At 37.8% G+C, this 24118-nt stretch overlaps 1 protein-coding gene across 2 annotated transcripts in view; it reads left to right on the plus strand.

Moving 5' to 3' along the window:
* rad50 (DNA repair protein rad50) overlaps positions 1-24118 on the plus strand; it is a 208353-nt gene that overhangs the window by 53184 nt on the left and 131051 nt on the right. For both annotated transcript variants that reach the window (XM_070094544.1, XM_070094545.1), the window contains 2 exons: positions 7510-7722; positions 18646-18800. In XM_070094544.1, the coding sequence (XP_069950645.1) occupies positions 7510-7722; positions 18646-18800 (368 nt within the window). The remainder of the gene's footprint in view (positions 1-7509; positions 7723-18645; positions 18801-24118) is intronic.

Consider the following 24118-nt stretch of genomic DNA (forward strand, 5'->3'; position numbering starts at 1 on the left):
CCACATACAGTATCTTTCAACTTCCTTTGTAAGTTCAACATCAAACATCTCCAGTCAGGCAGCCACAAGATCAAACAGGTGTCAGACTGAATATCTTTCAGAAATACAGATATGATATTGAGTTGAGAATTTCATTGTGGATCCAAAATTTCTAACCATTTAATATGCAAAATGTTATTCAGCAATAGCTTTTTATTTTATAAATAATTGCATATATAGTACAGATCCTTTTCTTTTTTGATAATTCTAGTTGTTCTTTTCTCAGTCCTATCTACCCTTACCCCCCAAATTGAATGACCACGGTCATCATATAACACCTCACCCTTCCTTTTATGATGATGCGAGTGAGATGGTCAAGGACCTATCAAACATAGCTTAAATTCTTCCCAAATTTTATTAATTATAAATGAATCTAATTGTAAATTCTAAACCAATATTCATTTTTCTTCTTTCAACACACCGGCCATATCCCACCAAGGCAGGGTGGCCCAAAAAGAAAAACGAAAGTTTCTCTTTTAAATTTAGTAATTTATATGGGAGAAGGGGTTACTAGCCCCTTGCTCCCGGCATTTTAGTCGCCTCTTACAACATGCATGGCTTACGGAGGAAGAATTCTGTTCCACTTCCCCATGGAGATAAGAGGAAATAAACAAGAACAAGAACTAGAAAGAAAATAGAAGAATACCCAGAGGGGTGTGTATATATATGCTTGTACATGTATGTGTAGTGTGACCTAAGTGCAAGTAGAAGTAACAAGACATACCTGAAATCTTGCATGTTTATGAGACAGACAAAAGACACCAACAATCCTACCATCATGTAAAACAATTACAGGTTTTCGTTGTACGCTCACTTGGCAGGACAGTAGTACTTCCCTGGGTGGTTGCTGTTTACCAACCTACTACCTAGGACCAATATTCATATTAAATTCAAACCTATTTTGTATGAAGCTTGATTCAGTTTTATTTCTCTCAGCCATGGACCTGCTTGATACAGCTTTTTTGGCTTTTTGAAAATCAGTTGGTGGCTTAAAATCTCTCTTATGAATAAATGGAGCATTAGACTCTTATCCAGTTCTAATGCTATATTTATGTTGTTGTAATCTTAGTTCAAGGCTTTTACCAGTTTGACCATAATAAACTTTATCACATTTTTTACAAGGACTCTTGTAAACACAGCAATCAGCTAGATCATTAGCTATTTCATAAATATTCAAGATTTCTTCGTCTATAAACTCTGGGCTGCAGATATGCAAAGCTCTCAAAAACATTGATGAGAATACAGAAGGTTTAACTATCATAATGTGAAAAAATAATAGCTCACTTTACAGTTTTGTTTTTTTTGTATATTTTGGGTTTAAAATCATGGTTCCATTTAATACTCAATACATCTAGAAAAGTAGCGAGTTATTTTGCTCAAACTCAACAGTAAAATTTATAGAATGAGCTAGACTATTTAATTTAACAAGGAAATGATTTCTATCGATATTCTTAAGCATTAGACACAAAACATCAGCATATCTGTACCACTTAGCTCAGTTGGGAAGGATTTTGTTAAGCAGTTTTGTTTCAAATGGCAATGGTAAATGTAATTAACAAGTTCTTCAGATAGGAAACTTAACCCGTTAACTGTATAACGAGTTTATTTGGTGATACTGCAAGCGGGGTGTGAATTATACGTCTTCCCGAGGCTTCTTACTTTATTTGCAATGTCGCGGTGGGTACACAGGCTTGTGTGTTGTGCCCATGGCCAGGGTAGGCCATGCCCACGAGAGGGAACTAGTAGGCCTTGTGTCTTCCTGCTAGGCCGCTGTGAGAGTGAGTGAGCGTGTGGGACCAGCTTCCCACAGACTTGGACAGGCCCGGAGGGCAGCACCTGAGTGGCGTGAAATATGAACTGAGCTGGCAGACAGCAAGGCTGTCTGTGCAGACAGTACAGGCTGTTTACAACTGTCCAAACGTAGATCTACGTTCTTTCGCCCAGCACTCCGAATCTTTTGAGAATTTTTTTTTTTTTTTTTTTATAGAGATAGAGTGCATTTTTCTATGTGTCATAGGATAAAAACAAAAATTTTAGGGTCAGTACTCGCCGAGATATGAGCCTGTAAAGTTTGCCCTTGATACTCGTCTGACAGCAACATGGAGTCCTGCCGCTTGCAGGAGTGTTGCCGATGTACCTTTTTTCTCGTTTTCATATTTTTTTCAACAAATTGGCCATCTCCCACCTAGGCAGGGTGACCCAAAAAGAAAGAAAATCCCCAAAACAAAAATACTTTCATCATCATTCAACACACTCAACTCACTCATACATAATCACTGTTCTTGCAGAGGTGCCCAGATACAACAGTTTAGAAACATATATAAAGATGCAATATAAATCTGTAGGGGAAGGAAGGTGGGGTAGGGGTCGTCCTCGAAAAGATTGGAGGAAGGAGGTAAAGGAGGTTTTGTGGGCGAGGGCCTTGGACTTTCAGCAAGTGTGCATAAGCGTGGTAGATAGGAGTGAATGGAGCCGAATGGTTTTTGGGACCTGATGAGCTGTTGGAGTGTGAGCAGGGTAATACTGTATTTATTGAAGGGATTCAGGGAAACCAGTTATTTTTATATAGCTGGACTTGAGTTTTGAAAATGGGAAGTAGAATGACTGCACTTTAACCCTTTGACTGTTTCAGGCCCCTCTCTGAAACTGTCATTCTATGTCGCTCAATTTTTGAAAAAAAAAAAAATTATTTTTTCTTATGAAATGATAGAGAATCTTTTCCCGATGGTTATGACACCAAAAGTTCGAAATTTGGTCGAAAACTCGTGGAATTATGCTCCCGCGAAGTTAGCGGTCTCGGCGACATATGCGTATCGGCGATTTCGCCGACTTTGAGCCCAATTTTGAGCCAATTCCGTTGTTCCAGTTGACCAAACTCATAGCTATTTCTTTAGAACTCCATTTTATCTATCAGCTGAGTACAAGAAACCTCCCATTTACTAATTTGGACTACCCAATATGGTGGTCAGAAATTGGCAATTTGGCCAATTTCACGCAAAATAAAAAAGATGCCAATTTCAAAATAGGGTCCAGAATAAACAAGATAGACGTTCGTGGCACTAAAATAACATATGCTCTGTTCATTAGTCACATCTCTAGGCCCCTCTTATATTATTATTGCTTTCTATTTTGATTTTTTATTCATACAAAAAAATACAAAATTTACTGTTATGCAGACTACTGCATTATTGTAAAAATGGTATAAATAATATCAGTGCACTAGTGAAAGAATATTAGACTCCCCAGTTGACGTGTATTGGACGTGTGGTGTGATTTATTTACTCTTGAACATTGGTAAAAATCGAACATTTCCGCTACTTTGAGCTCAGTTTCAAGGTCGTTTTCATCGTAAAAGTAATTAAAATCATCTCTATTTCTGTAATATGTTTTCCATTTTATCACCTAAGACCATGAAAACGCGAATACAACGATAAATACTATACGAAAATACACCTCAAAGTCGGCGTTTTATTCCAAAAAAACGATGAGTTTTTTTTTTCTCATTACGCAATGTGTGCTGCAGGATTTTTTTTATGTGGTGCACACTGACCACACAGACCCATTCTCTCACATGTGGGCCTACCAGCTTTCTCCCACTTGATTTGAAGCCGCTAGAATTATTGAGTATATATACGTCAGAAACATTGGCTCGTAAGACGTATTTATACGTCGAAAACAGTCAAAGGGTTAAAAGAGGGGTTTGGGATATTGGCAGTTTGGAGGGATGTGTAATCGGATGGTATATATATAATTGGGGCCCTAATATCATATTCTATAGGGAGTTTGTTATATTATTTCAGGTCATTTTTTATATTGTATCTTTATATATGCTTCTAAACTGTTGTATCTGGGTACCTCGGGAAAAACAGTGTTTATGTATGAGTGAGGTGAAAGTGTTGAATGATGATGAAAGTATTTTCATTTTAGGGATTTTCTTTCTTTTTGGGTCACCCTGCCTAGGTGGGAGACTGCTGATTCGTTAAAAAAAAAAATAACGAATTCCCTTGAAGCATCATGTAAAAGTGTGTCACTCGTCTTATCTTATCACTCCACTGCTGATAATGGTGACATTTGATGAGCGTCCTCTTATCTCATCTTATCACCCCGCTAATGACAGTGGTGACATTTGATGAGCTTTCCCTTTATTTGTTTTCAATGTTTCACATAAACATGTCTGTCTGTCTAGCGCTCTGTCTAGCTTTGTATCTAGCTTTCTGTCCATCTGTCTTTCTAGCTCTGTCTTTCCAGCTCTGTCTGTCTAGCTCTATGTATCTGTCCATCTGTGTGTGTGTGTGTGTGTGTCTGCCTGCCTGTGTGTTTGTCTGCTTGTCTCTCTTGTCTCGGAGAGTTGCTCATGGACCAACTGGTATTACAAACGATCACTATCTACAAGCACAGTATAGCAATTTGTCTGGATTTAAATTAACCATGTTCTAATCATTTAAATCATTCATGGTGCTTAATTTATCAACTAAATCGGTATTATTTTTAGCATTAAGGGCAGAAATTTTACCAACAATTGGGCTCAACATATCTAGCTATTTAGATCATTTATAGGAAACTGAACCTATGGAGCTAATCATGGGTCTGGCTGGATTACTAGGTTTTTGTGATTTTTATTAATCCATACATATACAGTAAAGATGGATGGTGATCATGAATTTTATGATTCTTTGCTTTTCAGTAGATGTTTTATTTAAGTTATTATTAACTGAATCTAAGGGATTCTTTTTAAGTTTGGAATAAGTATCTGCATCATCTAAAACAAGGGTTTCCAACCTGCGGTGAGAGCGCTGAATTAAAAGCTTATTTTTTTGAGTTCTATTTGTTCACCTGCAGTACTGTATTTGGTTCAATTTGTGATTCAAAAATTAGAAATTTGACTTCTTCATCTTCAAATGTGATATTACTTATGTAGAGGGTGCAACATTAATCAAACATTTCCTAAGGGTACAGAGCATAGAAAAGGTTGGGAACCCCTGATCTAAAAGATTGTTAATTTTACCTTGGTAATCAGTTTTTCAAAATTGCTACTGTATTTATTTTGTCTGCTTTAGTAATATGCAAATTTTTTATTACTAATAAGGTTTTCATAAGACAAAAAATCTTTGATGCCTATTGGGAATAGTATATTGTTTCATCATAGAACTATAAGCCATCCCCCTACTTATATTAATTTCATCACTGGATAACTCAGTGGATTTTTCCACTTTACAAAAAGCTTTTGCAATTTTCACATTATTGACTGTTTTTAGAAGTTGCAAAACTTCTAAAACACTTGATTGAAAATTCCCCCCAAAACGCTGACTGCTGTGAAAAGTTTATTATGATCAAACTGGGAAAAGCCTTGAACTAAGATGACAACAACATAAATATAGCAGAACTGGACAAGTTTAATTGATTTTCAAAATGCTGATAAAGCTGTATGAAGCATGTCCATGATTGAGAGAAATACAGCCTCTCCTCACTTAGTGATACTCGTTTACCGACTGCTCGGACTTACGACCAGTTCTCCAACTAGTATGCAAATCTAAGTAATGTATATTAGAGTTGATTTCCTCTATTCTGTGTATTACAGTATACAGTGGAACCTTTACTTACAAGTTTAATCCGTTCCATGACCTTGCTCGCAACTGGATTTGCTTGTTTGCAGAGTAAGTTTTCTTCATTTAAATTAATTGAAATGGAATTAATACATTCCAGTGGAATTCCAGGCATGAGAAAATACTTTAATAATTTCCCTAATATCAGCTCTGCAGCTTAATTATCTATCACAATTCATGTAGTATGACATATTAAACAATATTAACAACATAGAAACATGATATATACACTAGAATGAATAAAATACATGTCATTAGGTATGTGGCTAGTGGTGGTGACAGCAGCCATTGTTGTTGGGGTTTATAGGGCCACCACAGCGGCCATTCCTGCTCCTGACTACATGTGTAGAGAACCTAGGATAACCCAAAAAAGTCAGACAGAGTGACTTTTAAGTGCTACACTCTTAATGCTACACTTAATTGCTACACTCTTAATGTTACACTTTGCCACTGCTGCTTCATATTGTCTGCCACTGCTACTTCATGTTGTCTGCTACTGCTATCTCATGATGTTTGCCACTGCTGCTTCATGTTGTCTGCCACTGCTGCTTCATGTTGTCTGCCACTGCTACCTCATGATGTCTGCCACTGCAGCTTTGTTGTCTGCCACTACTACCTCATGATATCTGCCACTGCTGCTTCATGTTGTCTGCCACTGCTACCTCATGATGTCTGCCACTGCTGCTTCATATTGTCTGCCACTGCTGCCTCATGATGTCTGCCACTGCTGCCTCATGATGTCTGCCACTGCTACCTCATGATGTCTGCTACTGTTGCTACATGTTGTCTGCCACTGCTGCTTCATGATGTCTACCACTGATGTCGCCAAAGAATTGAACATTTCTGCTATTTTGAGCTCAATTTCAAGGTACTTTTCATTGTGAAACCAATTAAAATCATGTTTGTTTTTGTAGTAGATCTTCCATTCTGTCACATGAGACCAAATAAAACGAGAGTACAACCATAAAAACCATACGAAAATATACCGCTAAGGAGAGGCTAATGGCTGAGAAGTGAACTCCGTTATTTATAATCCGATTTCTTTCATTTTTGGTGTATGTTAAGAAGCATCTTTTTATTATACATTGCCCAAGTTTCAATAAGATAGTCCAACAAACAACAGATCCAATTCCTTAGATTAAGAGCAGGAGCCCCTTCACCAGTGTCAATTAACCTTCCTTGAGGCCCACTTGCATCTGGAAATTTTGCTCATGTCTGGAAGCAAAAAATCGACTGAGTAGCTGCTCGTACCTGGAAAAACTTGCACATGGATACACTCGTAAGTAGAGGTTCCACTGTACAGTACACTACTGTATAAATGTTTAAAAATATACTAGAAATGTTATAAATGGTGCAAAGGTGACATTAAAAATATATCTAAAGATGGTTGGCACAAACCCACTACCAGTAAAGCATACTCCGCGCTTAATGACCAGTTCGCTTACCGACCTACTCTTAGCTAAGAACAGAACCCTGTCGTTAAGTGAGGAGAGGCTGTATAATTGAATCAAGCTTCATAAGAAATCTTTTTGAATTTAATATGAATACTGGTTTAGAATTGGACAAATTAGAAGAATTTAAGCTATGTTTTGACAGGTCCTTGACCATCTCACCTGCATCATTATAAAGGGAAGGACGAGGTGTTGTATGTTGACTCTGAGATGTAATCTCAGCCTTATATGCCTTTGCTTTTTTGTTATTTTTTTTACAAGTCTTTGATAATGTGAGAAATCATGAAAGCAATTGGAAGTTCACTATTTTTTTCCACAGTGGTTGTTTTGCATATTGTGATATCACCTGTTTACTGTGATCTTATTGCATAAAATTATGTCATCAAAACCTTACTCTCTCTATATTTTCCTTTCAGAAATAAAGAATTTGCAAGATATCCTGGTTGAGTTAAAAAAGTGGAAGGAGGAGGCAAATCGTAAACGTGTTGACCTAAAATCTAATGAAGACAAACATAAAAATATTGAGGCTGAGAAACAGGGCTTGACTTCAGAACTGGAGCCAGTAATACTGCGTCTGAAACAAATTTCTAATATAGAGGGGGATATAGGACGTATAAGAGAAGAACTCAGTAAGTTTTAACTACTGTATATGTTTTAGATAACAACAACATTTTTTTATTAACACATCTGCCATTTTGGAGTGAGTTAAACAAGTTAAGAAAGCCTAGGGAAAGTATGGATTTGTCAGTTAAAAACAGAGTAGGGGAGTTAGTAGATGGGGAGAGGGAGGTATTAGGTAGATGGCGAGAATATTTTGAGGAACTTTTAAATGTTGAGGAAGAAAGGGAGGCGGTAATTTCATGCACTGGCCAGGGAGGTATACCATCTTTTAGGAGTGAAGAAGAGCAGAATGTAAGAGTGGGGGAGGTACGCGAGGCATTACGTAGAATGAAAGGGGGTAAAGCAGCTGGAACTGATGGGATCATGACAGAAATGTTAAAAGCAGGGGGGGATATAGTGTTGGAGTGGTTGGTACTTTTGTTTAATAAATGTATGAAAGAGGGGAAGGTACCTAGGGATTGGCAGAGAGCATGTATAGTCCCTTTATATAAAGGGAAAGGGGACAAAAGAGATTGTAAAAATTATAGAGGAATAAGTTTATTGAGTATACCAGGAAAAGTGTACGGTAGGGTTATAATTGAAAGAATTAGAGGCAAGACAGAATGTAGGATTGCGGATGAGCAGGGAGGTTTCAGAGTGGGTAGGGGATGTGTAGATCAAGTGTTTACATTGAAGCATATATGTGAACAGTATTTAGATAAAGGTAGGGAAGTTTTTATTGCATTTATGGATTTAGAAAAGGCATATGATAGAGTGGATAGGGGAGCAATGTGGCAGATGTTGCAAGTACAGTATATGGAATAGGTGGTAAGTTACTAAATGCTGTAAAGAGTTTTTATGAGGATAGTGAGGCTCAGGTTAGGGTGTGTAGAAGAGAGGGAGACTACTTCCCAGTAAAAGTAGGTCTTAGACAGGGATGTGTAATGTCACCATGGTTGTTTAATATATTTATAGATGGGGTTGTAAAAGAAGTAAATGCTAGGGTGTTCGGGAGAGGGGTGGGATTAAATTTTGGGGAATCAAATTCAAAATGGGAATTGACACAGTTACATTTTGCTGATGATGCTGTGCTTATGGGAGATTCTAAAGAAAAATTACAAAGGTTAGTGGATGAGTTTGAGAATGTGTGTTAAGGTAGAAAGTTGAAAGTGAACATAGAAAAGAGTAAGGTGATGAGGGTGTCAAATGATTTAGATAAAGAAAAATTGGATGTCAAATTGGGGAGGAGGAGTATGGAAGAAGTGAATGTTTTCAGATACTTGGGAGTTGACGTGTCGGCAGATGGATTTATGAAGGATGAGGTTAATCATAGAATTGATGAGGGAAAAAAGGTGAGTGGTGCATTGAGGTATATGTGGAGTCAAAAAACGTTATCTGTGGAGGCAAAGAAGGGAATGTATGAAAGTATAGTAGTACCAACACTCTTATATGGATGTGAAGCTTGGGTGGCAAATGCAGCAGCGAGGAGATGGTTGGAGGCAGTGGAGATGTCCTGTTTAAGGGCAATGTGTGGTGTAAATATTATGCAGAAAATTCGGAGTGTGGAAATTAGGAGAAAGTGTGGAGTTAATAAAAAGTATTAGTCAGAGGGCAGAAGAGGGGTTGTTGAGGTGGTTTGGTCATTTAGAGAGAATGGATCAAAGTAGAATGACATGGAAAGCATATAAATCTATAGGGGAAGGAAGGAGGGGTAGGGGTCGTCCTCGAAAGGGTTGGAAAGAAGGGGTAAAGGAGGTTTTGTGGGCAAGGGGCTTGGACTTCCAGCAAGCGTGCATGAGCGTGTTAGATAGGAGTGAATGGAGACGAATGATACTTGGGACCTGACGATCTGTTGGAGTGTGAGCAGGGTAATATTTAGTGAAGGGATTCAGGGAAACTGGTTATTTTCATATAGTCTGACTTGAGTCCTGGAAATGGGAAGTACAATGCCTGCACTTTAAAGGAGGGGTTTGGGATATTGGCAGTTTGGAGGGATATGTTGTGTCTTTATAAGTATATGCTTCTAAACTGTTGTATTCTGAGCACCTCTGCAAAAGCAGTGATAATGTGTGAGTGTGGTGAAAGTGTTGAATGATGATGAAAGTATTTTCTTTTTGGGGATTTTCTTTCTTTTTTGGGTCACCCTGCCTCGGTGGGAGACGGCCGACTTGTTGAAAAAAAAAAAAAATTATTATTATTATTATTATTATTATATTTTTTTTTTCCAACAAGTCGGCCGTCTCCCACCGAGGCAGGGTGACCCAAAGAGAAAGAAAATCCCCAAAAAGAAAATACTTTCATCATCATTCAACACTTTCACCTCACTCACACATAATTATATTATTATTATTCTATTATTATTATTTTTTTTTTTTCAACAAGTCGGCCGTCTCCCACCGAGGCAGGGTGACCCCAAAAAAAAAGAAAATCCCCAAAAAGAAAATACTTTCATCATCATTCAACACTTTCACCACACTCGCACATTATCACTGTTTTTGCAGATGTGCTCAGAATACAACAGTTTAGAAGCATACACATATAAAGATACACAACATATCCCTCCAAACTGCCAATATCCCAAACCCCTCCTTGAAAGTGCAGGCATTGTACTTCCCATTTTCAGGACTCAAGTCCGACTATATGAAAATAACCGGTTTCCCTGAATCCCTTCACTAAATATTACCCTGCTCACACTCCAACAGATCGTCAGGTCCCAAGTACCATTCATCTCCATTCACTCCTATCTAACACGCTCACGCACGCTTGCTGGAAGTCCAAGCCCCTTGCCCACAAAACCTCCTTTACCCTTTCTCTCCAACCCTTTCGAGGACGACCCCTACCCTGCCTTCCTTCCCCTATAGATTTATATGCTTTCCATGTCATTCTACTTTGATCCGTTCTCTCTAAATGACCAAACCACCTCAACAACCCCTCTTCTGCCCTCTGACTAATACTTTTATTAACTCCACACCTTTTCCTAATTTCCACACTCCAAATTTTCTGCATAATATTTACACCACACATTGCCCTTAAACAGGACATCTCCATTGCCTCCAACCGTCTCCTCGCTGCTGCATTTACCACCCAAGCTTCACACCCATATAAGAGTGTTGGTACTACTATACTTTCATACATTCCCTTCTTTGCCTCCATAGATAACGTTTTTTGACTCCACATATACCTCAACGCACCACTCACCTTTTTTCCCTCATCAATTCTATGATTAACCTCATCCTTCATAAATCCATCCGCCGACACGTCAACTCCCAAGTATATCTGAAAACATTCACTTCTTCCGTACTCCTCCTCCCCAATTTGATATCCAATTTTTCTTTATCTAAATCATTTGACACCCTCATCACCTTACTCTTTTCTATGTTCACTTTCAACTTTCTACCTTTACACACATTCCCAAACTCATCCACTAACCTTTGCAATTTTTCTTTAGAATCCTCCATAAGCACAGTATCATCAGCAAAAAGTAACTGTGTCAATTCCCATTTTGAATTTGATTCCCCATAATTTAATCCTACCCCTCTCCCGAACACCCTAGCATTTACTTCCTTTACAACCCCATCTATAAATATATTAAACAACCATGGTGACATTACACATCCCTGTCTAAGACCTACTTTTACCGGGAAGTAGTCTCCCTCTCTTCTACACACCCTAACCTGAGCCTCACTATCCTCATAAAAACTCTTTACAGCATTTAATAACTTACCACCTATTCCATATACATGTACTTGCAACATCTGCCACATTGCTCCTCTATCCACTCTATCATATGCCTTTTCTAAATCCATAAATGCAATAAAAACTTCCCTACCTTTATCTAAATACTGTTCACATATATGCTTCAATGTAAACACTTGATCTACACATCCCCTACCCACTCTGAAACCTCCTTGCTCATCTGCAATCCTACATTCTGTCTTACCTCTAATTCTTTCAATTATAACCCTACCGTACACTTTTCCTGGTATACTCAGTAAACTTATTCCTCTATAATTTTTAGTCTCTTTTGTCCCCTTTCCCTTTATATAAAGGGACTATACATGCTCTCTGCCAATCCCTAGGTACCTTCCCCTCTTTCATCCATTTATTAAACAAAAGTACCAACCACTCCAACACTGTGCACTTGTGTGCCTCTGTACCTGTGTACCTGTCTACCATCTTACTATCATATTATAACCAAGACATTGCCATTGTTATTTTTTACTTATTATTCTTTTGGTACTTTAATTTGTGAATTTTACTTTGTCAATTTAAATCTAGTTATACTCTTGATCTTGTCAACAACCTATACCAGACCCTAGTGCAATTGCAAGTACCATTTCAATTTGTATTTTTATATTATAAGTTTATATTATAAGTCCTTTTCTAAGATTGTTTTCATATCTTAGTGACTATATTGTGTGTGCAATTAGTGTATATTTCAATTATATTATTGTTCAAGGCCCTTAACTATCTTTTGCTAACTAGTACCAACTACCTCTTTTTTTTTTTTTTTCTACTTTTTTTTATTATTTTGCTACCTTAACTTGCATATTTTATCTTGTCAATTTAAATCTAATTATACTCTAATTCTTGTAAACAACTTATATAACACCTTAGTGCAATTACAATTGAGAGTCTTGTGCCTTTTTTATATCATTAGATTAAACTCAGTTGTACCATAGCTCATTCTAGCTCAGTACATAGTCAATACCAAATTCATTATATTAGACCATAGTGTAATTACTAGTGAGAGTCTGGTGCTATTTTTAATTTGTATTTTTATATTATTAGATTAAACCTAGTTGTACTATAGCTCATTCTAGCTCAATACATAGACTATACCAAAGTCATTACATTAGACCTTAGTGCAATTACAAGTGAGAGTCTTGTGCTATTTTTAAATTGTATTTTTATATTATTAGTTTATACCTAGTTGCACTTTAGCTCATTCCAGCACAACACATAGACAACACCAACTCCATTATGTGTATTAGTGACTATACTCTACATGACCAAAATGCTATAGCTATACACTTGTCCAAACTTCCCACCACTACAGATATCAGTACTAAAACTCAACCCACAACTCAGGATATAAATAACCATAATTTAAACCTAGAAGATGATTGATCATGTTGACCCTGATCTAAACCTCCATAATCTGACACACAATCAAAACCTATTGGAAAGTAACTGCCTTTACTACACAGCATCACAAGCCAGCACTATCCTAAACAATGCTAAAAGTCTATCAGTACTTAACTACAACATTAGGTCCTTAAGCAAATACTATGATGACCTCCTGGTACTCCTTGAATCACTAAAGACACCCTTCTCCTGCATTATTCTTACTGAGACCTGGCTTAAGCAGGACACAATAGATATCTACCCTCTACCAGGATACATAGCAATCCACAACTGCAGACCATACCAAGTTGGGGGTGGTATTGCAATCTATTACTCTAACCAATTATCTTGTATTAGCACCACTTGCTTTAGTGATGAATATGGAGAATACATTTTTGCTAATTTTACTGTAAAAAACCTTAAGACGCCTATTACAATCGGTACCATTTACCGGATACCCCACACAAACATCCCAAATTTCAGTGAGAAACTAAAGGCACTAATAACAAACAGACAAATGAATAAGCACCACCTTCTCTTAGCTGGAGACTTCAACATCAACCTTGGCCTACTAGATGATCAGCCTGTAACTGATTTCATCAACAATATGAACAACACGCTTCTCATACCAACAATAACTAAACCAACCAGGCTCACTGAAACAAGTGCAACCATAATAGACCACATATGGACCAATATACTAGCCCCCCTTAAATCAGGGATAATCACAGATAGCACTACAGACCACTACCCTACCTTCCTCTTGACAAACATTAGTAAACCACCACTTGAATACAACAAAGTTTCATTTAGACTCCATGATGAGGCCTCAATAAGGAAGTTCACAGCTGACCTAGAGACTGTCGACTGGCCTACAGAATTCTCCAAGGCCAATGGTATTGATGACTGGACAGACATTTTTCTTAACAAATTACTTAGACTATACAACAAACATTGTCCTATAAAAACGAAACAGATCACAAACAAAAGGCTTGGTTGCCCATGGCTAACCAGCACCATTCTGAAATCCATTGATAAGAAACACCAATATGAAAAGCAATATAGACAGGGCTTAATACACAAAGATATTCTTAAACACTATTCATCAGTCCTCACCAAAGTAATAAAGAAAGCCAAACAACTATACTACTCCAGTAGATTCACTGACACAAGAGGAGATATAAAAAAGACCTGGAAAACACACTCAGATTCTAGGGACTCACAAACTGAAAAAAAACAAGAATATTGCCCTAACTAAACCTAATGAAACACCACTGCATCCCACTGACACAGCTAACAAGATAAACGACTTCTTCTCAACCATAGGTTCTAATCTCGCCAATAAAATCCCACGCACCAATGCCCATGCCGGGGACTACCTAGATGGGAATTTCCCAAATTCCTTCTATCTTGCTCCAACTGAGCCCATGGAAGTCACCGAGATTATAAAGTCACTTAAAAATAACTCAGGGAATCTGTCTCATGTCCCACCATTATTGTGCAAGAGAGCGGCCCATGTCCTCTCGCATGCTATCTCATTACTTTTTAACAAGTCACTAGAAACTAGCACCTTCCCGAAACTACTCAAGACGGCAAGGGTTACACCAATACATAAAGGTGGTGACCCTACAGATTTAAACAACTATAGGCCAATATCAAACTTACCATTGCTATCCAAAATCTTTGAGAAACTCGTGCACAGGAGACTATATTCATTTATTACGGCACAAAACATACTCAACCCCTGCCAATTTGGATTCAGGAAAAATAAAAGCACTAACGATGCAATCATAAAAATGCTAGATCTGCTTTACACAGCATTGGAAAATAAGGAATATCCACTAGGAATTTTTATTGACCTAAGAAAAGCTTTTGACACAGTAGACCACGGCATCCTACTCCACAAACTTGACCATTATGGTATAAGAGGCCATGCGCTTGCATATTTCAAATCTTACCTTACTAATAGGTATCAGTATGTCACCATTAAAGACACAGCATCAACAACACAGCCACTTGATACTGGAGTTCTGCAGGGAAGTGTCCTTGGTCCCCTGCTCTTCCTCATATACATCAATGATCTTCCAAACGTATCTCAACACCTGAACCCCATTCTCTTTGCTGACGACACGACTTATGTCATCTCTCACCCTAATCTTGCCACCCTCAACACCATTGTTAATGAGGAGCTGATCAAAATATCGACTTGGATGACAGCCAATAAACTTACGCTTAACACTGACAAAACCTACTACATTATATTTGGTAGCAGAGCAGGAGATGCGCAAATTAACATTAAGATCGACAGCACTAATTGCCAGGCATAATGAGGGCAAATTCCTAGGCCTATGCCTCGACAACAACCTGAACTTCAGCACCCATATCCAACACTTAACCAAAAAGGTATCCAAAACGGTTGGGATCCTCTCCAAGATACGATACTACGTGCCGCAAACTGCCCTTCTCACACTATACTATTCACTTATATATCCATACCTCACCTATGCTATCTGTGCTTGGGGTTCAACTGCAGCAACACACCTAAAGCCAATAATAACCCAACAAAAAGCCGCAGTAAGAATAATCACTAAATCCCATCCCTGGCAACACCCCCCCCCCCCCACTCTTCATAGATCTAAACTTACTCCCTGTTCAGTACATCCACACTTACTACTGTGCAATATACATCTACAGGACCTTAAATTCCAATATTAACCTTGACCTAAAACGCTTTCTTGATAGTTGCGACAGAACCCACAGGCACAACACCAGACACAAACATCTCTGACATTCCCCGTGTCCGACTAAACCTTTACAAAAATTCAATGTATGTCAAAGGCCCTAAAATCTGGAACACCCTACCTGAAAATTCTAAAACTGCAGACACATTCATCACCTTCAAAACTACCATCAGAAAACATCTTATCTCCCTGATACACCCTGTCAACTAATTATATGAATACCACCTGGTGGTTAACACTTTCACTCACCCATTTGACCATAAACAGAAATCTCAATCTCAATCTCAAAATAATGAATCTTAACTAGTCATAAGTTGGCCTGTGATACTCCAATACTGAAACTATGTATAGTGCCAAAACAAAAGCATTCACATTGCTAAACTCACAAACTAGTATTTAGTCACTTAGCCATAATACCAACTAACCTCATAATTTTGTAATATTTTAAACTTAAGATTTAATTTAAGTCTGCCCGAAATGCCTAGCCATGCTAGGTGTTCTAGTGGTACACTCTGTAATTATTATTTTACTACATGTAAACCACACAATAACCAAATTCTGTAAACTCAGCATTGTAATCCTTAAAGAGAATAAATTTTGAATTTGAATTTGAATTGAATTTGAATTGAATGTGCCCCCCTGCTTTTAACATTTCTGTCATGATCCCATCAGTTCCACCTGCTTTACCCCCTTTCATTTTACGTAATGCCTCATGTACCTCCCCCACACTTACATTCTGCTCTCCTTCACTCCTAAAAGATGGTATACCTCCCTGACCAGTGCATGAAATTACTGCCTCTGTTTCTTCCTTAACATTTAAAAGTTCCTCAAAATATTCTTGCCATCTACCTAATACCTCCATCTCCCCATCTACTAACTCCCCTACTCTGTTTTTAACTGACAAATCCATACTTTCCTTAGGCTTTCTTAACTTGTTTAACTCACTCCAAAATTTTTTCTTATTTTCATTGAAATTTCTTGACAGTGCCTCTCCCACTCTATCATCTGCTCTCCTTTTGCACTCTCTCACCACTCTCTTTACATTTCTTTTACTCTCCATATACTCTGCTCTTCTTATAACACTTCTGCTTTGTAAAAACCTCTCATAAGCTACCTTTTTCTCTTTTATCACACCCTTTACTTCATCATTCCACCAATCACTCCTCTTTCCTCCTGCCCCCACCCTCCTATAACCACAAACTTCTGCCCCACATTCTAATACTGCATTTTTAAAACTATTCCAACCCTCTTCAACCCCCCCACTACTCATCTTTGCACTAGCCCACCTTTCTGCCAATAGTCGCTTATATCTCACCCGAACTTCCTCCTCCCTTAGTTTATACACTTTCACCTCCCTCTTACTTGTTGTTGCCACCTTCCTCTTTTCCCATCTACCTCTTACTCTAACTGTAGCTACAACTAAATAATGATCCGATATATCAGTTGCCCCTCTATAAACATGTACATCCTGGAGCCTACCCATCAACCTTTTATCCACCAATACATAATCTAATAAACTACTTTCATTATGTGCTACTTCATACCTTGTATATTTATTTATTCTCTTTTTCATAAAATATGTATTACTTATTACCAAATCTCTTTCTGCACATAGCTCAATTAAAGGCTCCCCATTTACATTTACCCCTGGCACCCCAAATTTACCTACTACTACCTCCATAACATTTTTACCCACTTTAGCATTGAAATTCCCAACCACCATTACTCTCACACTTGATTCAAAACTCCCCACGCATTCACTCAACATTTCCCAAAATCTCTCTCTCTCTCTCCTCTACACTTCTCTCTTCCCCAGGTGCATACACGCTTATTATAACCCACTTTTCACATCCAATCTTTATTTTACTCCACATAATTCTTGAATTAATACATTTATAGTCCCTCTTTTCCTGCCATAGCTTATCCTTCAACATTATTGCTACTCCTTCTTTAGCTCTAACTCTATTTGAAACCCCTGACCTAATCCCATTTATTCCTCTCCACTGAAACTCTCCCACCCCCTTCAGCTTTGTTTCACTTAAAGCCAGGACATCCAGCTTCTTCTCATTCATAACATCCACAATCATCTCTTTCTTATCATCTGCACAACATCCACGCACATTCAGACTTCCCACTTTGACAATTTTCTTCTTCTTATTCTTTTTAGTAATCTTTACAGGAAAAGAGATTACTAGCCCATTGTTCCCGGCATTTTAGTTGACTTTTACAACACGCATGGCTTACAGAGGAAAGATTCTTATTCCACTTCCCCATGGATATAAAAGGACAAGTAATAAGACCAAGAACTATTAATATAAAATCAAAGAAAACTCAGATGAGTGTGTATAAATAAATGTGTACATGTATGTGTAGTGTGACCTAAGTGTAAGTAGAAGTAGCAAGACATACCTGTAATCTTGCATATTTATGAGACAGACGAAAGACATCAGCAATCCTACCATCATGTAAAACAATCATTATATTATTATTATTATTATTATTATTATATATATTATTTTATATTATTATTATTATTATTATTATTATTATTATTATTATTATTATTATTATTATTATTTCAATACATCGACTGCTTCCCACCAAGTGAGGGTGACCCAAAAAGAAAAAAAAAGCTTTCATTATCATCATCATCAAATGTTTACACTTTCACTATCACTCATACATAATCACTGTCTTTGCAGAGGTGCTCAGATACGAGTTTAGACGTCCGTCCAAACTGCCAATACAGTGGACCCCAGGTTAACGATATTTTTTCATTCCAGAAGTATGTTCAGGTGCCAGTACAGACCGAATTTGTTCCCATAAGGAATATTGTGAAGTAGATTAGTCCACTTCAGACCCCCAAACATACACGTACAAACGCACTTACATAAATACACTTACATAATTGGTCGCATTGGGAGGTGATCGTTAAGCGGGGGTCCACTGTATTGTTATTATTATCCTTGCTCTACAACAGCATCTTGGATCCTAAAAATTGCATGTCTAAGATGTGAAATTAATGTAATTTTTATTTAAAAATTTTTACCCAAAAATTTATCAGTGAAATTTTGCAAATTTTAGGTGGTAAACAACATCAGCTAGAATCCTTAAGAAGAACTCAAGATGAATTGAGAGCAACATTGAGAGAACAGTTTACATGTTCTGATGAGGAACTGTACAATATGATCAAAGACTTTCAACGAGACCTGGAACAAAAAGAAGCAGACCAAAGCAGGGTAAGGTTTTTTTTTTTTTTGCAAATATCTAAAATAATATAATTTGTAAGGATTTTCCTAATGATAATATTAAACCATGTTCAGTCACCATCAGTTATTATTAAAAGACAGTCATTAAACAGATACAGTTGAGTGTAATCACCCTGGAAATACATGTATATTGTAGATGAGTTCTGTGTGATTGATGTCAACTTGGCAATAGCAACTTTAAAATATAAAATGTGATAGAAAACTTCCAGAATTGCATAAACATAAAGATAGTGATCTGGATGCATTTCATGCATTGGCTATTTTGCTGAATTTGAGTCCTGTTTTAATCCAATTTCATTGCTTAGTTTGACCAAATTTTTAGGAATTTTTCTTGTATGCCTTCTGTTCTATTGAATTAGTACAAGACACTGCCTGTTCAGTAATCAAAACTACCCTATATAGTGCCCAGAATTTGCTAATTTGACTTATTTTATTCAAATTTTAAATTCTTTCTTTCAACACACCGGCCGTATCCCACTGAGCCGGGGTGGCCCTAAAGGAAAAACGAAATGTTCTCCTTTTACATTTAGTAATATATACAGGAGAAGGGGTTACTAGCCCCTTGCTCCCGGCATTTTAGTCGCCTATTACAACACGTATGGCTTACAGAGGAAGAATTCTGTTAGTGGATGAGTTTGGGAATGTGTGTAAAGGTAGAAAGTTGAAAGTGAACATAGAAAAGAGTAAGGTGATGAGAGTGTCAAATGATTTAGATAAAGAAAAATTGGATATCAAATTGGGGAGGAGGAGTATGGAAGAAGTGAATGTTTTCAGATACTTGGGAGTTGACGTGTCGGCGGATGGATTTATGAAGGATGAGGTTAATCATAGAATTGATGAGGGAAAAAAGGTGAGTGGTGCGTTGAGGTATATGTGGAGTCAAAAAATGTTATCTATGGAGGCAAAGAAGGGAATGTATGAAAGTATAGTAGTACCAACACTCTTATATGGGTGTGAAGCTTGGGTGGTAAATGCAGCAGCGAGGAGACGGTTGGAGGCAGTGGAGATGTCCTGTTTAAGGGCAATGTGTGGTGTAAATATTATGCAGAAAATTCGGAGTGTGGAAATTAGGAGAAGGTGTGGAGTTAATAAAAGTATTAGTCAGAGGGCAGAAGAGGGGTTGTTGAGGTGGTTTGGTCATTTAGAGAGAATGGATCAAAGTAGAATGACATGGAAAGCATATAAATCTATAGGGGAAGGAAGGCGGGGTAGGGGTCGTCCTCGAAAGGGTTGGAGAGAGGGGGTAAAGGAGGTTTTGTGGGTAAGGGGCTTGGACTTCCAGCAAGCGTGCGTGAGCGTGTTAGATAGGAGTGAATGGAGACGAATGATACTTGGGACCTGACGATCTGTTGGAGTGTGAGCAGGGTAATATTTAGTGAAGGGATTCAGGGAAACCGGTTATTTTCATATAGTCGGACTTGAGTCCTGGAAATGGGAAGTACAATGCCTGCACTTTAAAGGAGGGGTTTGGGATATTGGCAGTTTGGAGGGATATGTTGTGTATCTTTATATGTGTATGCTTCTAGACTGTTGTATTCTGAGCACCTCTGCAAAAACAGTGATAATGTGCGAGTGTGGTGAAAGTGTTGAATGATGATGAAAGTATTTTCTTTTTGGGGATTTTCTTTCTTTTTTGGGTCACCCTGCCTCGGTGGGAGACGGCCGACTTGTTGAAAAAAAAAAAAAAAAAAAAAAAAAAAAAAAAAAAAAAAAAAAGAACTAGAAAGAAAATAGAAGAAAACCCAGAGGGGTGTGTATATATATGCTTGTACATGTATGTGTAGTGTGACCTAAGTGTAAGTAGAAGTAGCAAGACGTACCTGAAATCTTGCATGTGTATGAGACGGAAAAAAAGACACCAGCAATCTTACCATCGTGTAAAACAATTACAGGCTTCCGTTTTACACTTACTTGGCAAGACAGTAGTACCTCCGTGGGTGGTTGCTGTCTACCAACCTACTACTGTCCCTAATCACTGTAGATATTCCAGGCACTATAACTTTTTTTTTTTTTTGCTGTACAATAATGCCTCCAAGCCTTCATATATTTATTACACTTGCCTTCCATTTTGAATTCATCATCATACAGTAAATAAAAGATTTATCCTATTCCTTGGATAATAAAGTATAACTAGAAATGATTTAATAGATTATGGCATCTATTACAACCCAGGTTCTCAAAGGCCTGTTATCCTGGGTGTAAAGGGAGCAAGATAAACACAGCAGAAAAGCTTTGATTTGTATTATCCTTCACCAAGTATAAACTGCATTTTTTTTTTTTTCAACAAGTTGGCCATCTCCCACCGAGGCAGGGTGACCCAAAAAAGAAAGAAAATCCCCAAAAAGAAAATACTTTCATCATCATTCAACACTTTCACCACACTCACACATTATCACTGTTTTTGCAGAGGTGCTCAGAATACAACAGTTTAGAAGCATATACATATAAAGATACACAACATATCCCTCCAAACTGCCAATATCCCAAACCCCTCCTTTAAAGTGCAGGCATTGTACTTCCCATTTCCAGGACTCAAGTCCGACTATATGAAAATAACAGGTTTCCCTGAATCCCTTCATTAAATATTACCCTGCTCACGCTCCAACAGATCGTCAGGTCCCAAGTATCATTCGTCTCCATTCACTCCTATCTAACACGCTCACGCACGCTTGCTGGAAGTCCAAGCCCCTCGCCCACTAAACCTCCTTTACCCCCTCTCTCCAACCCTTTCGAGGACGACCCCTACTCCTCCTTCCTTCCCCTATAGATTTATATGCTTTCCATGTCATTCTACTTTGATCCATTCTCTCTAAATGACCAAACCACCTCAACAACCCCTCTTCTGCCCTCTGACTAATGCTTTTATTAACTCCACACCTTCTAATTTCTACACTCCGAATTTTCTGCATAATATTTACACCACACATTGTCCTTAGACAGGACATCTCCACTGCCTCCAACCGTCTCCTCGCTGCTGCATTTACCACCCACGCTTCACATCCATATAAGAGTGTTGGTACCACTATACTTTCATACATTCCCTTCTTTGCCTCCATGTGTACACTATGTACAGCAATAGGTATTAGTGCATGTCATGGTAATCGAAGCAAAGGAGATGCCAAAAGAACAGCAGACCACCGTGCTTCAGCCAACTCTAGAATGGAAATGACAAGGGTAAAAATGTGCATGTAACCACGTCACCTTTACAATTGCCAGATTCACATTATGATTGGTTGAACCTAGACACTGATCTGACAATGGGGCCCCAGTCGTCCGACCCTTACTATCTGGTTCGCTGGTTGGGGAGGTAGCCTTTTAATGAGGGTGTGTACATGCTCTGAATAAAGGTTTTGTACTCTTTGCATGCCACACCCCCACCCCAAGAGGGCTTAGGAATAGGCTTCCACCTCCAATGGGTAGAAAGTGCTGCCATGGCACTGTATAATGGAACTGCCTTTCCTCTCAGCCATCCAACTCTTAGATAGAGCTCAGCTTTATTCTCGACATAAAGCCAGTCTAAACTTAGAGCGAGACAGCAGACTCTTTGCATGCCACAGCATCTCAGCAATTAAAGCAGACAAGTAAAAACCCATAAAACAGATGAGGTATAGGGGAGGCCTTCACTATCCTCAGAAATGTTGACAAAAATAAAATATTTCCATTGCTTTGAGGCTGATTTCAAGCTACTTCTGGTCCTGGAACTAATTAAAGTCAAATGAAAGCAAGAAACAGCCAATAAAACTGTAAAAACTATCCTAGAAAACACTTCAAAATCTCGATTTTAAATCAGACATAATATTAGAGTTTTGCTTTTCCCATCATGCACTTAATGAGGCAGGATTTTTTTTATAATGTACACATTCACCACACAAACCCATTCTCTCATATCTAGGCCAAAATTTGCCACTCAGCTTATGAGAGTAACTAAGCTCATGATGTAGATCTCCGAAACAGACCCTTGTCATCAATGATGTAATTCATGACAGACGGTCAGAGGGTTAATAAACATTTAAATATTTATACAGTATATATGACATTATTATTAATAAGAAGTTGACTTGTCAGTAATCTGATCATAATGAACATGTAAATCAAGCAATATCGAAAGATTGAGCAAGATGTCAACTTTACTAAGATAGTTTAACTAGGTTGCATTTCCATATTCATTTCAGTGTAGGTATAATGACCTATTTGAATTGGTGAGGAGTGAGCTCCCACTCTTGACATCACCACTTTACCTTTGGCCAACTAACATGATTGAGCCCTTTCATATGTTTGAACTCCTGTATGAAGCTATGTATTATGTAGTCAGTGTCTGTATGATGTTCTTGTTCACCGGTTATTTCAGTTTTTTAAGTGATTGACGCTCTTGATAGTATATTTCTCTCTATAGAGAAGCACTGCTAGGGTAATACTGTATTTGTCATTTTGTATTTTGTATTCCCTACTGAAGTTTTTTTTTTTTTTTTTTTTGAACATTCATTGATATACATGTTTCCTCTTCATTTTACCGCTGAATTAATGAGGCCAGTTTTGTTGGATATATCATTTAATCTTGAGTAGCAATAGTTGATTTCCAATCAAAGTTGCCTTACCTAATATTCAGAATGTGTAACTTTAATTTGTCCCTATGTTCACCCAAAAAAATAAAGTATTTTAATTGTATTTGTTCCAATGAATTCTTAATGTTCTACATTTGGAGGTAGGCTAACACTTTCCAATGTGGCTAAGTCAAAAATCCTTTGAAGGAGCTTGTGTTAGTGGTGAATAGATTTTATAATTTTTTAAATAGGTCTCAGTCTTGTTTGGATTTCATTTTTACAATGTATAGAATTTTATCCTGAATTTCTTTACTAATCACTGCTTGGGTTTGAAATTGTTTTAGCTCCAACTTTCATTGCTTGATGTGAAAAATTACATTGAGGCTTACTAATTTCTATCCCTACTTAAAATATACATAGCTTGAGGACATGAGTGCTTATTAAGTACACTGAAGATTGATTTTGTTGGTAGAATGGCACTGATGGGAGTTGTAGTAATTTCTGTACCAGTGGTTATGTTTTTTTATTTATTATCACACTGGCCGATTCCCACCAAGGCAGGGTGGCCCGAAAAGGAAAAACTTTCACCATCATTCACTCCATCACTGTCTTGCCAGAAGGGTGCTTTACACTACAGTTTTTAAACTGCAACATTAGCACCCCTCCTTCAGAGTGCAGGCACTGTACTTCCCATCTCCAGGACTCAGTCCAGCCTGCTGGTTTCCCTGAATCCCTTCATAAATGTTA

Source organism: Cherax quadricarinatus, chromosome 46 (assembly GCF_038502225.1).
Source record: "Cherax quadricarinatus isolate ZL_2023a chromosome 46, ASM3850222v1, whole genome shotgun sequence".
Lineage (NCBI taxonomy): Eukaryota > Metazoa > Arthropoda > Malacostraca > Decapoda > Parastacidae > Cherax > Cherax quadricarinatus.